The sequence below is a fragment of the Canis lupus genome, chromosome 13 (genome assembly GCF_048164855.1).
Source record: "Canis lupus baileyi chromosome 13, mCanLup2.hap1, whole genome shotgun sequence".
Lineage (NCBI taxonomy): Eukaryota > Metazoa > Chordata > Mammalia > Carnivora > Canidae > Canis > Canis lupus.
Window position 1 is genome coordinate 4,528,069 of NC_132850.1, and position 12,084 is coordinate 4,540,152.

Below are 12,084 nucleotides of genomic sequence, written 5' to 3' on the forward strand. Positions count from 1 at the left end.
GGAAGGGAAGGGCTTAGAGACTCGGCTGTGGCTCTCCCGTTTCCACAGCAACCGTGCGGTTGTTTTCGCGAATCCACTTCAATCATCACTTTTGGCCCCAGACGGCGGCCCGGGCCCTGAACCCCAGGGCGGGGCACCGCTGGGGGCACAGCACCCCTCCGGCCCCCGCCGCCACTTCCTCGCGACTCGGAGAAGGTCAGCGCGGGCGGGCGGGGCGCGCTCGGGCAGCCGGGCCTCACTGGCCATCCCGTCCCCACCTGAAACCCCGCCTGCCACTCCGCCCCAGCGGAGCCAATCAGCGCCCGACCTGCCCGGGGTGAGGCGGGGCTTATGCAAATCGTGTCGCCTCCGAGAGACATAGTGATACAAGAGCTGGGAGGCGGCTCCGGAGCGGACCTCGGAGAGCCTGGCCGCCAGCCCGCGAGCCAGTCTCGGTCCTCGCGGCCCGCCGAGGCTCACGGCCATCCAGCGACCCGGCGAGCGGCCTCAGGTAACGCGGGCGGGCCGGGCAGAGGCTCTTGTCCCCTCCCCCTCCACTCCCCGTTCCCGCTCCCCTCTCCTGCCCCCCTTGACTCCCGGTTCCCCCACGGCGTCTGGGGGGCCGCCCCTGGGCAGGGGATTCCCACCCCGTCCAGGTCCCTCGGGTGCCAGGGCGGGAGGCACAGCCGCCTCCTTACCCCCAGCTCAGGTAAGAACACCCCCTGCTCTGACCCCCAGCACACACACCCACACCCACACGCACACACACACCTAGGGGTGTGCTCGAGGAGGCACCGAGCACCCTTCCTCTCTGGAGATGGGTAGTGGCCCAGCATCACGGCAACCTCCCACCTCCACGGATAGCCCCCACCCACACCATCCGGTCCCACCAGCAGCTAGCTGTGCACTTCACATCACCAGGCCCCTGCCCCCCAAGACGGCCCCACCTCCACAGAGGGCCTATTCCCACCTCCCGTTGTCCCTCTCACTGTCCCCACCTCCCACCCCTCAGGCGGACAGAGCTCGCAGCATATTTGGGGGAGGAAAGAAGCTCCCCCCCCTCCCAGTTCTCCTCCTCACGCTCTCTCAACAGCAACACCCCCGCCCCATGGTCCCAGGGCTAAGCAGAGGCCCCCTGTTCGGATGAGCCAGGGGCACCACCCCCCAGCACACCAGTCTGTCCCTGCTGCCAAGGTCCCCACTGTCCCCTCTCCCTTCACCCCTCACAGGCGCCAAGTCCTCTTATTCTACCTCAAACATCTCTAATTTGGATCCTCCCTGGCCCTCTTGTGCCCAGCCGCTCCCTCTCTGTGTTCCTGCTGTTCCACAAGGACCTGCCAAAGCTCCATGTGGACTGTGTCACTCTATTCCCTAAGGTGGCCTGAATCTGGAAGGCAGAAGAGCTGGGTTAAAGCTTGCTTTTGCCTCAGCTGCTGTTTGCCTTTGGCCAAGTCACTTCCCTCTCTGATCCTTCATGAAATGGGGAAGGGGCAGGACAGAGGGTGGATCGGAGGAGCTGATCTCGAACGGCCTTCCAACGCTGACACGCTCTGGCTCTGTGGCTGAGTACGAGCAAATGGGACCATTGCACTATTACCCTGAGCCATGAGGACATTTCATAGAAGGGGCCCAAGGGCGTTAGTCCTCACCAAGGGGACATGGCTCCTTACCCGGGCCTCCCCCTCGCACATGCTCTCCAGGCCTAGGCCCCTTCTCAGCTGCTTTTAAGTCCCTCCCAGGCCACCAGCCCATGTGGCATGGACACGCTTTGTTTATCATGCCCTGCCCCTCGGTGAGAAGGAGAGGGAGAAGACCTGGCTGCTGCCGCTATGGCTGCTGCTTGGAGGAGAGCAAAGGGAGGAGAGGAAAGAGAAAATCTCCTGACCAGGGAGCTGTTGTCGCCATGGCAACCGTCTCAGCACCAGCTCCTCTGAAGCTGGGTGAGGGTGTGGGATTATCGCCTCCCTCAATCCCTCCTACCCTCACTGTCACTTCCTCATTCGAAGCCCACGAAGCCCACGACCCTGAGCTCTGCCCTCTGGAAGGAGCCTCTGAGCACAAAGGGGTGGTGGCTTTGGGGGGGGGGGCAGTGCCAGCCTCCCTCAGAGCTGGAGGGCAGCCCTCCAGAGGTGGGCAAAGAGGCCTGTCCATGTCCTGCAGGGCAACAGCCCCAACAGAACATGCCATGCCCCCAAGGCCTGGGCCTTGTACTGATGGGCTGTGGTTGACCTTGGGCGACCCCATCCTTTCCCCGGGTCTGGGTTCCATTGTCTCTGAGCTGGGCGCAGTGGCAGGAGACTGCCGCCATCCCAAGGAGGAGGAAGGGGCTTCTGTCCCCTGGAATCCACCAGGGGACATTCACTGAACGTCTCTGTGTTCCAGACACGGCCTCTGGGGCTCTGCAGGCAGTTTCATGCAGGTACCGAGGGGAGAGCGGGACCGGTGTGGGGCAGCTACGAGAGGGCACACCTTGGGACCATGGGAAGAGGGCTTTTCTCACTCTCCCAGTGCACTTGGTTGTACGGGGAGGCCATGAGCCCTTTGCCATTGAGCAAAAGACTTGAAGAACTTTTTTTTTTTTTTTTTGGCTTGGGCCGGGATTTCATACAAAGATCTCTCCCAAATCAGGTTCCATTCTGGAATTCTAGGGCACCAGGTGAGGGTCAGAGAGTTCTGGAGTCTACGCACTTGTGGGGCTCAGGTCCACAGCCCTCAAATACTGGATCCGTGCTGCTGACTGTCCACTGTCCAGGCGGGGGGAGGCTGATCATAAGGAAGGCCCTTCAGGCCTAAGGAGAGAGCCGCACCAGCCCAGATGGAAAGAAAGGGTATTAGGGGAGGGGAAGGCAGCTATGCGAGAGGGAGCCAGGTCCTGGCCTGTGAGGACTAACTGGGAAGCATGTAGTTGTGAGGGGAGCAACAGGAGGTAAGGTGGGCACCTGTCCAGATTTTACAGGGTTCTAGAGTGTGAGGGGCCTCATGGGCATGTGCACCTCTAGCCTATGTCATACTTCTGGCCAAAACCAGAAATGGCCTTGCTTCAAAACAGGGAAATCAGAAGAAAGGCACTCCCTCTGAGGCAGCTGAGCCCAGGGGCATGGCTTAGCCTGCAGCATTGCAGCAGGAGGCTCTCAGTCCCTAGGCTGTGCCCCCGGCCCTGACGATGGGGAGACAGAGGACACGGTGGAGGTTCCAGGAGTGCTTCAAAGGAAAGAACAACAGAACTTGGTGCCAGTTGGCCCTAGGGAAAAGCAAGAGGGGAAACTAAAGGTAACAAAGATCACATTTCCCCCTTGGGATGAGGGAGGGGAGGAAGGAAAGGTTGATGCAGTGGGACAATGGCCGCAGGTTGAGGGTGTCTGCTTGTAGATGAGTGGAGTCAGGGGAGCTGTTGGGTCACCCCCAGGGATGGATATTTCCTAGATGTCAGATACGGTGGCCTGGAGTTCAGTAAGAGGCCAAGAGGGAGAACAGAGCTAGGGTTTTCCCGGAAGGCAGGCAGGAGTAGGGAAGGTCTATTCTGGATGAGAGGAGCCATAATTTGGAGAGGGTGGCAGGGATTCAGCTTGGGTGTTCATCTGGACTCTTCCACTGACCTGCTACGTAACTCCGAGCCAGCTTTCTCCTTTCTCCAGGTTCCAGTTTTCACTAAAATAAGGAAATAGCTTAAAGGGACTGCCAGCATCCTTGTGCCCAGTGTAGCTGTCCTGGACTCCACCTCCAGGTTCCTGAAGATGGTATGCCTCCCCCTCCCTGGCTTCTCCTGGGAGCATGGAGGATTCCACATCCTCTGGGGGTGGTAGGTAGAGGAGAATGTTGCTACTCCTGCTGCTACTTGATCTTCCTCAAGGCCCCGTGGAGGAATCTGAGGCCCAGAGATATCCTATAACTAACTGGAAGCCACCTAGCAAGGGAGGGGGCATGGAAGAGACCAATCTCAGATCTGGTTGTTCAGGGCACTCCTAGCAGTAGGGATGAGAAGCCACCATGCTGGCATGCAGCGGGCTAAGGAAGTGGAATCCTTCTGCTGGCCCGACAACTTCCTTTTCCAGAGTATCTTCATGATTGGTTACCCCGGGGTCAGAGTCTGGTGCCCTTCCAGAGAGACCCCAGACAGGTCAAAGTTACCTCTTGGGCCATGTCCTAGGAATCTCAGGCTTCCTAGGAAACTCAGGATATTCCTCCCATGGAGGTCAGACGAGAATGTCCACCTTCAGGGCCTGGTAGGGCCTCGCTCCCGATATATCCTGGGGAGGTCCTATGCCTCCTGCAGAAACTGCCTCCATCACAGGCTACACAAGCGGCTTCTGTTCCAGTGGGGAACAGAACCTGCTTCTCAGCAACACCACCTCCAAATCTTTTTTTTTTTTTAAGATTTTATTTATTTATTCATAAGAGACACAGAGAGGGAGAAGCAGGTTCCCTGTGCCTGATGTGGGACTCATTCCCAGGACCTCGGGATCATGACCTGAGCCAAAGGCAGATGAGCCACCCAGGTGCCCCCATTCAGCCCCAAATCTAAGCATCTGCCTCAACTTCTCTGTACACCCCCCACATTCAGTCACCAACCCAAGCCTTGCCACCACCTCTCCTAACATGTCTCAATCCATCCACGTCATCCCACGGCCTCTGCCCTAGTGTCACCATCTCTCACCTGAACTATGCAGCAGGCCCATCTCTGCTCTCCATCTTCCCACCACTCGGCCGTCTTGCATACTGTAGCCAAAGGAAAAATTTCTAAACACATTCCTTCTCTCTCATCCCTGCACCTAGTTCAGGACCTGCTGCTGAAAGCGTCTGTTTGTGCACTGAATGCTATCTTCCTAGCCCTTGCTTTAAAATCCCTATGGGTAATGGCCAAGCCCCTTAGCATGGATGGAAGGCCCTTGACAATCAGCCAGCCACCTCTTTGACCCAAGTATGAGTTACTGAAGGTTGGCCCGTATCTACTTTATCCCCATCATGGAACAGGACTAGCACCCACAGTCAGCCTCAATAATTGCTCAGGGACTGAATGACTAATGAAAAGCAGGATGAGTCAAGGCCTTCAATGCGACTAGGACTTCTATTTGTACAGAGGAAGGAGGGAGAGAAGCTTCCTGCTGGGGTGGCTCCGAAAGCCTCGAGGGAGAACTTGGGAGATAATGCCGGGGGGGACACATGAGGAACTTTCCTCAGGTCCCTGGGTGGAGAAGAGCCTGCAGAGGCGGCTAGGGGCTGAGGGGAAAGCTCTAAGTTGCAAGGAGACGATTAAGACTCTGTTCTAGGGGTGTGGGGAGCTCTGGCAGGTGTACGCGAGAGAGGGAAGGTATGCAGGAAGACTGTGCATCAATCAGCACCATCAGGGAGAAGGTGGGGCGCTGAGACCTGGGGGCGGAGATCCTAGGTGCTGGGAGAGGAAACCAGCTGTGAGGAGGGGGGTGCTGCTGTGGAGAAAGGAGCCCTTGCCATTGTGGGGTGCCCGTTGATAGGGGGAGAGATTCCCGTCTGTGTTGGGGCCGGGAGGCAGGACCTCCTACGGAAGGCGTGTAAACCATAGGGCCTAGCTCTAGGAAGGTGGGCTTGTTGAGGGCGGTGGTGACACACCCTGCTGTGGAAGGATGGATCCTGGCTGTGGAAACGTAGGGTTTGTTATGGGAGGGGTTGTTGTGGAGAAAGGGAACCCTGTCCTATGGGGTCCTGGGGGATCGCTGCTGAGGTGAGGGCCTTGCCCTAGATGGAACTGAAGGAGGTCCTGCCCCCCAGGCCCTGCCATGGGGAAGACCAACAGCAAGCTGGCCCCAGAGGTGCTGGAGGACCTGGTTCAGAACACCGAGTTCAGCGAGCAGGAGCTGAAGCAGTGGTACAAGGGCTTCCTGAAGGACTGCCCCAGCGGCATCCTTAACCTGGAGGAGTTCCAGCAGCTCTACATCAAGGTGGGCGGGCCGGCGGCGGGGGCGGGGCCAGGGAACTCCAGGGGGCGGGCCGGGGGGGGGCGGGGGCGGGGCCAGGCAATCGAGGAGGCGGGCAGGGACAGCAAGGCTGGGGCTTCTCCCCAACGTTCCCTCCACGTCTTAGTTCTTTCCCTACGGCGACGCCTCCAAGTTTGCGCAGCACGCTTTCCGCACCTTCGACAAGAACGGCGACGGCACCATCGACTTCCGGGAGTTCATCTGTGCCCTTTCGGTCACCTCCCGCGGCAGCTTCGAGCAGAAACTCAACTGGGCCTTTGAGATGTACGACCTGGATGGCGACGGGCGCATCACGCGCCTCGAGATGCTGGAGATCATCGAGGTGCGCTGGGGCTGATCCGGGGAGGCCAGGTTGTGCTGGGGTGATGCCCCTCCTTGTCTTCGAGGCAGGTCCTCTCCAGTCCTCTCCAGGCACCCTCCTGTCGGCCCTCAGGAGCATCCTGGATGCACTCCACCTGTCCCCACACCCCGCCTCCCAGGACCCAGTGGCTAACTAGCGTTGGTTGGGTGCACAGTGTAGGACAGACCTTGTACTAAGTGCTTTGCCCAGCAATCCTATGGGGTAGGTACTAACAGAAACCCCATTTTACAGAGGAGGAAACATAGCAAGTGATGGTTCCTGATTCAAATCCAAGGAGTCTGACTCCAGAGCCTAAGTTTCAAACTCATTATTTTTTCACCGAATATGTATTGAGTGGCTACCTTGCGCCAGGCACTGTTCAAAGTTCCTGCTTAATTATTTGGACACTCTTTTAGTGAGAAGATTTAAAAGCAACAAGAAAAAAACCTGTGCTATGTCAAACAGAAAGTGTTATGAAGAAGAGAAGCAAAGTAAGGGGAGGGAGAAGGATGGAGGAGCAGTATATGGGGTGAAATGTGAGCAGCAACCTGAATAAGGTGAGGGAGCAATTATGTAAATGTCTGTGGGAAGAGTGTTCTATGCAGAGGGAACAGTAAATGCAAAGTCACTGAGGTGAGACTGTTTCTGCAAGTGTTCAAGGAGTAGCCAAGAGGCCAGGATTCAAGAGAAGTGAATGAGGGGAGAGTGGTAGGAATTAGTCAGACAGGAGCCCAATCACTTAGCTTCTCACAGTCTGGGATTGAGACTTGACTAAATGGGAAACCATTTTCCCATTTCCCACCAAGAATAGCTCTCTATTCTTGGTGTGGAGAACAGACTAAGGGTGCAGGAAGGCAATAGAAGCAGGGAGACCAGTTAGGATGCTTCCACTGCAGGCCAATCAGGAGCTGATGGGAACAGCAACTCTGGAGGAGCCATGGAAGTGGTTGGATATTGGATATGGGACCTATTGCAAAATTTGGGCCAACAAGTTTTGCTGAAGGATTGGACATGAGGGAGAGTTAAGAAAGGTGTCGAGGTTTTTTTTTCCTGAACAACTAGAAAGATGAATTTGCTACTTACCAGGACAGGGAATGCTACTGGAAGAGCGGGTTAGAGGTGAAAAGCTGGGTTTTAGACATGTATGGGAAATACCCATTAAATATTCAGTCTTAATGACCATACATCACCTTCTAGTAGCTTCACCTTCTCCCAGTGTTCGCCTTGCCCATCCCCGGCCCCTTCATTCATCACTGATCATCCCTGCCAGCTGTCAGTGTTCACAGTTCCCCCTGTGCCCCCCACCCTTACCAGGCTATCTACAAGATGGTGGGCACTGTGATCATGATGCGCATGAACCAAGATGGGCTCACACCCCAACAGCGTGTGGACAAGATCTTCAAGAAGATGGACCAGGATAAGGACGACCAGATCACTCTGGAGGAATTCAAGGAGGCGGCCAAGAGTGACCCATCCATTGTACTGCTGCTGCAATGTGACATGCAGAAGTAGAGGCTGGTGAGGGGCAGGGCCCCTGGCCAGGAGGGGCGTGGCCACCTCCCAACCCGCTGATCTCTCAGGGGGAGGGGTACTCTAGCCTCACTCTCTGGCCCACCCACCCCTCTGCCCAAGCCCTTGCTCCCCTCAGTCAAGATCCTTGAGGGACCACCTCACCCTGGAAAAGAGACAGATCCTCAGGTATTCTGTGGTCTAGCCCCACCCCCACTCTTGGCCCAGAACCAATATCCACTGGGCATAGGGAGTTGGCTTTTGCCCCAAGAGGCAGGATTGAGGAAGGGGGGCTGAGGGTCTGCTTTGGAATTCTGTTCTTCCTGGGATTATGCTTTACAGGATGTGGTCTCACAGATCCCAGTTAAAGGGCCAAAGTGGGTCTGTCCTTTGCTGAGGACCTAAATTCCTTGAAGGTGGTCTCTGCCCTGCCCCCTCGACTCTACCTGGCCCCTCCGGCCCCAGCCTTTGGAGCATTCATTCAGTTCTTTCTTCACTTAACATTTATTGAGCACCTGTTTGATGCCAGGCACCTCTAGGTGCTAGGGTTATGGTAGTTTACAAGACACATTCTGTGCCCTCTGGAAGCTCCTAAGGGAAATGAGGCAATCTTCCAGTGGTCAGAGTCTCAGATGGGAACGTCCCACACAGCTGAGCAGAGGGTGTGCTAAGGCCAGTTAGTTTGAAAGGAACTATTAAATCTTTCAGCTCAGCTCCACCCAGAGCGGCAGAGGGATGAAATGAAAAGTATTTGGGTGTCTAGGAGTGGAAGGTTTGTGAAAGAAACACTGATATTTATGTAATACTTATTTTTTTAGCACCCTTTAAAAGAGCTAAAGTCATTTTATTAGTTTAGGATATTAAAGCATACTTTATATTACTGGGTTTCTTGTAAAATGGTGAAATGAATGTAGAGAATGCTAACTTGGGGGGGCGGTGAGGGAGAGCTGAGAAAAAAAAAAAGAGGGAAAATACCAGCAAACTTACCAACTAACACTTTTTTCTTATCAGACTAAGTCCCGAGGTGTCACCATCAGCAGCTTCTGCTGCTTCCTTTTTAATGACCTTTTTCAATTCACTGAGTAACTATCCTGCACTTGCCCTGGTTGGATGCTGACTTCAGAAACAGAAAACAAAAAACAAAAAACAAAAGCAAGGTTTGCTGAGCCTGAGACAAGGGTAGCTTCCACATCTTGGTAGTTCCTTTCTGGATTTGGTCTAGTTTCAAGGGTGGGCTTGTTCTTTCTGCTATAGAAACAGAAGGAGCTAGGAGAAGAGGACTGTTTAGGTTGCCAGACTGCGTTTATGGGACCAAATGCCTAAAAATGTGCTGGGGACATGCTCTTTCTAACCCCAAATCCTCAGCCTGCCAGGTAAATTCATCATCTTCCAGGTGCACTCACTGGCTTTGCTTTCTGCTTTCTGCTTTTGGTCAATGAGCTATACAGCTGCATGCTTTGACTGCCAGAAAATTAATCTTGCTTCTTCAAGCCTTTCACTTTGTTTCCTCCTGTACTTGTGATCAGAAATTAGCTTCGATGTACAGTGACAGATTTCCTCTTGAACTGCTGATGAAAACAGTCTAGCACACAGGTGCTGTCAGCCCAGGGTAGGAGCAGGGAGTGATCACTGAGTCAGCGGTGAGGGATTGCATCTCCGGGAAAGAGACGTGACGTCTCTTCTGAGTGCTCATCTGTCCTCCCTCTCTGCAGGTGGAAACTCTTGGGGACTCTGATCTTTGGTCCCAAACTCCCTTGGACCTTCCTTCTTGCTGCCCTTGGAGTTAGCAAGGCCACTTTGTTGCCACTCTCTTTCTATCTTCTGCCTATGACTGGCCATGTGGTAAGGCCGGGAATTCATATCATCAGGCCGTAACCAGCAGATTTTTATCCAGTAATGCCTCAAGGAATGTTCCATTGCTCTAAAGAGCTGGTCATTAGATGTTCTTGTGCTACCAGTCAGCACCGCAGACACACAGATACTCTACAGTCTGGCTCAACTGAGACTTCTGGTAAAGGCTTTTTACAAAATGGGATTCCTGCCCCCCCCCCCCCAAATGTTGAATCTAACCTAACTCACAATCACACAGAACTTCAAAGCTTTCAAAGGCCTGCCAACTACTCCATCTCATCCTATCCCCCAGCCTGGGGAAATAGAGATTTTCATTCCCTCTCTCCAGACTTGGGAAGTGAGGTACAGAAAGTGGGAATCTCTTGTGAGATCAAACGGTCGGGGATGGCACGGTGCCAAGACTTGAACCCAAGGCTCGAGGAGGGTTTCTTCCTTTAGAGTCTCTCCCTCCTCATCTCTCTGACTCAGAGTCATACAAAGTTGACTGTGGGGCCAGCTAAGTTTGTTTTGGTCTTTGACAAGCTTCCTGCTAAGAAGTTTCTGAGGCGGTGGTCTTCCAAAAAGAAACAGGAGCTTGATTGAACTCCCAACATTTTCAAGCACTTTCCGTCTGCTTCTGGGCAGCTCTGCTAACAGGTCAGTGCTGTCCTGGGAAGCCTCTGCCTCAGAACCACAGAAGCATCTTGCACTGTCTTTACCACCATATTCCTCCCCAGGAGAACTATTCTTGTTTTTCTTCAGCTGGTGGGCAAGTCCTACTCATGAGAGCATGTTTGATAATTCCAAGCTTTTAGACATATGCCGTGGGCGATATTTGCCAGTTAGGCCAAAGAGTCTCAGACAGCCCAGTGGTGTGAACACATAAAGCCAGGCTGGGAACCAGGACCACCATCTTCTTGATGGGAGGAGGCCACAGGCAGGCCAGGCCTTGCTCCCACATGCTTCTGGATGTCCCAGGCACTGTGTGCTCGGGGGCTCCTGTGGTAGAGCACCAGCCCTGCTTTGAGAAGAGAGGCAGGCCTCTGATCCCTGTGCCACCTATGAGTGACTTGCCATAGAGCACAAGGTTAGGAGTCATGGAAGCATGACTCGCAGACACACAAAAATACATAGACCTTGAAAACGATGATATATTCAAACTCTCCTTTTGAAGTTTTGTATCTTCTTGCACCAAGTCCGAATTGAAAGGTTCCAGAATCTACCTCCTAACTGCATTCTATCCTCCCTCAATCTTTTGGGCTAATTGATAAGCCCCCTATTTTTTATCTCTAAAAATCATCAACAAGGTCTACGTCCGATGGCTGCTCCAGTCCTTTGAGCTGTAGTCAGGATAATATAACTTGCCTCTGAATCCAAACTTAAGAAAAAGGAAGCCCATAAGCAAAGGTACTGAATCTTTTCCTGCCAATTTCTAGAGGTAGAAATTCATCCTGCTACAGAGAGAGAGAGAGAGAGAGAGAGAAGAGAAAGCAAAGATAGAGAGTGAGAGAGCACGCTGGCATTTCTACAGGGGGTAGTAAGCTGACGCTGTAAATATTTTTACACAAAAATTTACTAAAGCCACAAATTTTCCTGAAGATCCACCCTGGGTGAGGTTTTGTTCTGACATTAGAGATCACTGTGGAAGAAAGAATACATTTCCTACATATTTTATTTATCATTTTTGAAAAAAAAATTCTTTAAATCCTACAGTTGCAAAGTTTCAGAAAAATATGGAATTTTCTTCCTGAAATTTTCAAGGGTTTCTTTTACTTTTGCCAGAAGGCGGGGCAGGACTGGGCCTCCCAGGGTGTAGGACCCTTCCTGCTTGGTGGAGGGGAAAAGCGGAGCTGGGTGGCAGAGGAGGGCATCCCAACTCGTTTTCTAGTGCGGCCCCCTGTCCCCTCCACATGTGCTACTCCTGGCTGTGGCCACAGTGACTGTTCTCACTGTTCAACCTTGTGCTGTATGGTGTGTTTTTCACTGACCGTGAATAAAAGGTGTGACCATGCTGAGGGCTCTTACTCTTCCCTAAGCTGAGATAGGGCTGGGGTGTGGGACGGGGGGAGAAGAGGCCTGCGGGCAGCTCAACAGTGGGGCTACCTCAGTCACCTCCTTGGGACTGAAGGCCTTGTTCCAGCAAGGACTCTGGTTGCGTGGAACAGAGACCCGCTCGAGCTAATTCAAAGAAGGGGGTGGGCAGATTACAAGGGACCCTGAAGAGGAAAAAATCAAGAATGACTGAGCCTCGAAAGAACTGGAAATGGCAGCGGGGCCTCTCCCTTCTTCACTCTGGGCCTCTCTCTTCCCTTTGGCAATATTTGCATCTGGCATTTGTTCTTTCCTCAGTTTCTCTTCAGACTTCCTTGATTTCCCTTCAAAAAGTGGCTGCGTCCCCAACTCTTATCAAGACTTTCCAACAGCTGACAACTCCCGTCTGCATCAATTAGTTCAGTTCTCAAGTGCGCGAATCTG

The 12,084-nt window shown here is 53.6% G+C and overlaps 1 protein-coding gene across 2 annotated transcripts; it reads left to right on the plus strand.

Moving 5' to 3' along the window:
• The first annotated feature begins 331 nt into the window (after positions 1–331).
• Positions 332–11,620, plus strand: HPCAL4 (hippocalcin like 4). 2 transcript variants are annotated; one of them, XM_072771806.1, is made up of 4 exons: positions 332–490; positions 5,725–5,894; positions 6,037–6,252; positions 7,585–11,620. In XM_072771806.1, the coding sequence occupies exons 2-4, from the start codon at positions 5,733–5,735 to the stop codon at positions 7,780–7,782; spliced, it is 576 nt and encodes a 191-aa protein (XP_072627907.1). In that variant the 5' UTR covers positions 332–490; positions 5,725–5,732; the 3' UTR covers positions 7,783–11,620. The 2 variants fall into 2 exon arrangements, with proteins under 2 accessions (XP_072627907.1, XP_072627908.1); XM_072771807.1 differs by having other exon boundaries at positions 362–490; positions 5,696–5,894.
• The last annotated feature ends 464 nt before the right edge of the window (positions 11,621–12,084 follow it).

Coding starts and splice junctions, on each gene's coding strand:
- HPCAL4 (XM_072771806.1), top strand. CDS start 5,733: ATGGGGAAGACCAACAGCAAGCTGGCCCCAGAGGTGCTGGAGGACCTG. Junction 5,895..6,036: donor TCCAGCAGCTCTACATCAAG/GTGGGCGGGCCG, acceptor TCCACGTCTTAG/TTCTTTCCCTACGGCGACGC. Junction 6,253..7,584: donor AGATGCTGGAGATCATCGAG/GTGCGCTGGGGC, acceptor CACCCTTACCAG/GCTATCTACAAGATGGTGGG.